General features: G+C 50.1%; 1 protein-coding gene across 2 annotated transcripts in view; it reads left to right on the plus strand.

The window, feature by feature from the left end:
• Nucleotides 1–3,115, plus strand: part of LOC122550160 (vasoactive intestinal polypeptide receptor 1-like) — a 94,125-nt gene that overhangs the window by 36,806 nt on the left and 54,204 nt on the right. For both annotated transcript variants that reach the window (XM_043690843.1, XM_043690844.1), the window contains exon 2: nt 1,928–2,048. In XM_043690843.1, coding sequence (XP_043546778.1) covers nt 1,928–2,048 — 121 coding nt within the window. The remainder of the gene's footprint in view (nt 1–1,927; nt 2,049–3,115) is intronic.

Below are 3,115 nucleotides of genomic sequence, written 5' to 3' on the forward strand. Positions count from 1 at the left end.
GAGATGTTCCCTAAAGTGCTCTGCTAGGAGGCGCCCAGTCTCCCCAATGTTGAGGAGACCGCATCGGGAGCAACGGATGCAATAGATGATATTAGTGGATGTGCAGGTAAAATTTTGATGGATGTGGAAGGCTCCTTTATGGCCTTGGATGGAGGTGAGGGAGGAGGTGTGGGCACAGGTTTTACAGTTCCTGCGGTGGCAGGGGAAAGTGCCAGGATGGGAGGGTGGGTCGTAGGGGGGCGTGGACCTGACCAGGTAGTCACGGAGGGAACGGTCTTTGCGGAAGGCGGAGAGGGGTGGGGAGGGAAATCTATCCCTGGTGGTCGGGTCTGTTTGGAGGTGGCGGAAATTTCCCTTCCCATGTGGTTAAAGATGCCCTCCAACGCATCTCGTCCACATCCCGCACCTCCGCCCTCAGACCCAACCCCTCCAACCGCAACAAGGACAGAACGCCCCTGGTGCTCACCTTCCACCCTACCAACCTTTGCATAAACCAAATCATCCGCCGACATTTCCTGAAGAAGGGCTTATGCCCGAAACGTCGATTCTCCTGTTCCCTGGATGCTGCCTGACCTGCTGCGCTTTTCCAGCAACACATTTTCAGTTCAAGTCTAGATGACTTGCTGTGTGGTTCCACTAAGTATACTGTGACAATCTCTGGGGTGTCTGATGCCATCATCTAGTGGGTAATGTTGACATACTCACAGAGGGGTGCCACCATTACCCACTGCCCAAAGCCTGCCCCTCCTTCCCCCCCGTCACTTTAGCAGGTAGTTCTGTCTTGGTCTCACCTACTACTCCACAGCCACTGCCCCCCCAAATGCCACTCCTCACCCTGGACTTGTGGGCGGGCCAATGTCAGGATGAGGATTCATTGATTTCCCACTTGGAATGGCCTCATGGGACCTTCAACTCCATTGGTCAGTTTGGATCTTACTGTTTGCCATCAGCGATCGAAAAAATCGACTTGCTCATTTCCTCACAGCAACAATATCGCTGGAGAAACTCAGCAGGTCTGGCAGTGCAGAGAAAGCAGAGTTAACATTTCGAGTCTGGTGTTTCTTCATCAGAATACCCTACTGCTACTTCTAGTTCGCATGCTCTTAATAAATTCAATGAACTGTCAGAAAATTACAATAAATCTTTGACTGCCCATGTTAGGTAACTGTGATTGCAACCCCCTAATATATACGAGTTATCCCCAGTGACTTATTCCTATACGTATCTCTCAATGTCAGTAAAAGTGATCTGTACATTGTTGTTTTGGGGGGGATCATAGCTATTTAGATTAGATTTTCTACAGTGTGGAAACAGGCCCTTCGGCCCAACAAGTTCACACCGACCCTCCAAAGAGTAACCCACCCAGACCCATTCCCCTATATTTACCCCCAACTAATGCACCTACACTCTGGGCAATTTAGCACTGCCAATTCCCCTGACCTGCAGGTTTTTGGACTGTGGGAGGAAACCCACGCAGACACGGGGAGAATGTGCAAACTCCACACAGACAGTCGCCCAAGGCTGGGATCGAACCCCGGTCCCTGGCGCAATGAGGTAGTAGTGGAAAGTGAGGACTGCAGATGCTGGAGATCAGAGTCGACAGTGTAATGCTGGAAAAGCACAGCCGGTCAGGCAGCATCCGAGGAGCAGGAGAGTTGATGTTTCGGGCATAAGTGGGAATCAAACCCAGGTCCCCAGTGCTGTGAGGCAGCAGTGCTAACCGCTGAGCCACCGTGCCGCTCCGTGGCATTTGGGCATCTTGGTCCTTACAATGTTTTAAGAAGTTTTCAATTGCCTGGGTGACTGTAGTTATTAAAATGCTGCAAAATGCCTGATGTTAATTTCATGCTTACAATCTTCTTTCGGTTGCTGGAGTGATTAACCGTTGTTATAAATAATAATGTGTGTTTGTGTTTTACGGTCACAGGCAAGCGCTATACACCCAATATGTGAAATTCTTCAACGCATCCTAGAGAGTAAGGCCAGCTGTACAAGGATCAATGCGAACCAGGCGAGAGAATTAAACAATGCCACTGCCGAGTTACCTGGTATGTGACTTTGCTCCTATTCTGTCCCAACGTGCACACTCTGTGGAAAGACAATCACCCCACCACCAAGTTGCATAATTCCCAAATGAGAAATGTTCCTATTTTTAAGGTGCTATGTCACAGGGACATGGAGATGTAGGGCACGGAAACAAACCCTTCGAGTTGACCTGATTTGATTTACCGTCACATGTCCCGAAGTACAGTGAAAAGTTTTGTTAGCGAGCATTTCGGACAGATCGTGGTAAGCAAGGACATACAGCGCATAGGGTGAAAAATAACTTGGACACAGTAAGACATCCAAATTACAGTGCACAGGACGTGCACTGGATAAGATCAACATTAACAAGGTCAGCATTATTTGAAATTAGAGAGTCCATTCGTCAGTCTAATAACCGATGGGAAGAAGCTGCTCCTGAACCTGCTGGTGCCTGGGCTCAGGTTTCTGTACCCTCTACCTGATGGAAGAGGCTGTAGGAGATCATTCCCGAGCTGGGAAGGGGTCGGTGGTGATGTTGGCAGCCTTTCATCAGGAAACGCCCTTCATCAGGAATGAGGCATATTGTCAATTCCCATTCACACTATTTGTAACAGGTTTAAAATTCAGAGGATTTCAGTTGACACAAACAGATTCTGACAAATTTAAATGGGATGGATCACCAGTTTCCCCCAGATATAATTGCTAATAGGTGTGTCCATCGGGTGCAGGCACCTGTTCTAATGTAAGTGGTCCAAAGAGCTCCCTTGGTCATGGGGGAGATCGCGGGGGAAGGCTGTGAGGAGAGGTCACAAAGAAAGATGTGGGACAGTCACAGAAGGAGGTCTACAGAGGGGTCACAGGGAGGTCATGGGGAGGGTACACAGGGGTCACAGGGAGGTCATGGGGAGAGTACACAGGTGTCCCAGGGAGGTCATGGGGAGGGTACACGGTGGGGTCATGGGGACCATGGGGAGAGTACACAGGTGTCCCAGGGAGGTCATGGGGAGGGTACACAGGGGTCACAGGGAGGTCATGGGGAGAGTACACAGGTGTCCCAGGGAGGTCATGGGGAGGGTACACGGTGGGGTCA

This window comes from Chiloscyllium plagiosum, chromosome 5 (genome assembly GCF_004010195.1).
Source record: "Chiloscyllium plagiosum isolate BGI_BamShark_2017 chromosome 5, ASM401019v2, whole genome shotgun sequence".
NCBI classification, from domain to species: domain Eukaryota; kingdom Metazoa; phylum Chordata; class Chondrichthyes; order Orectolobiformes; family Hemiscylliidae; genus Chiloscyllium; species Chiloscyllium plagiosum.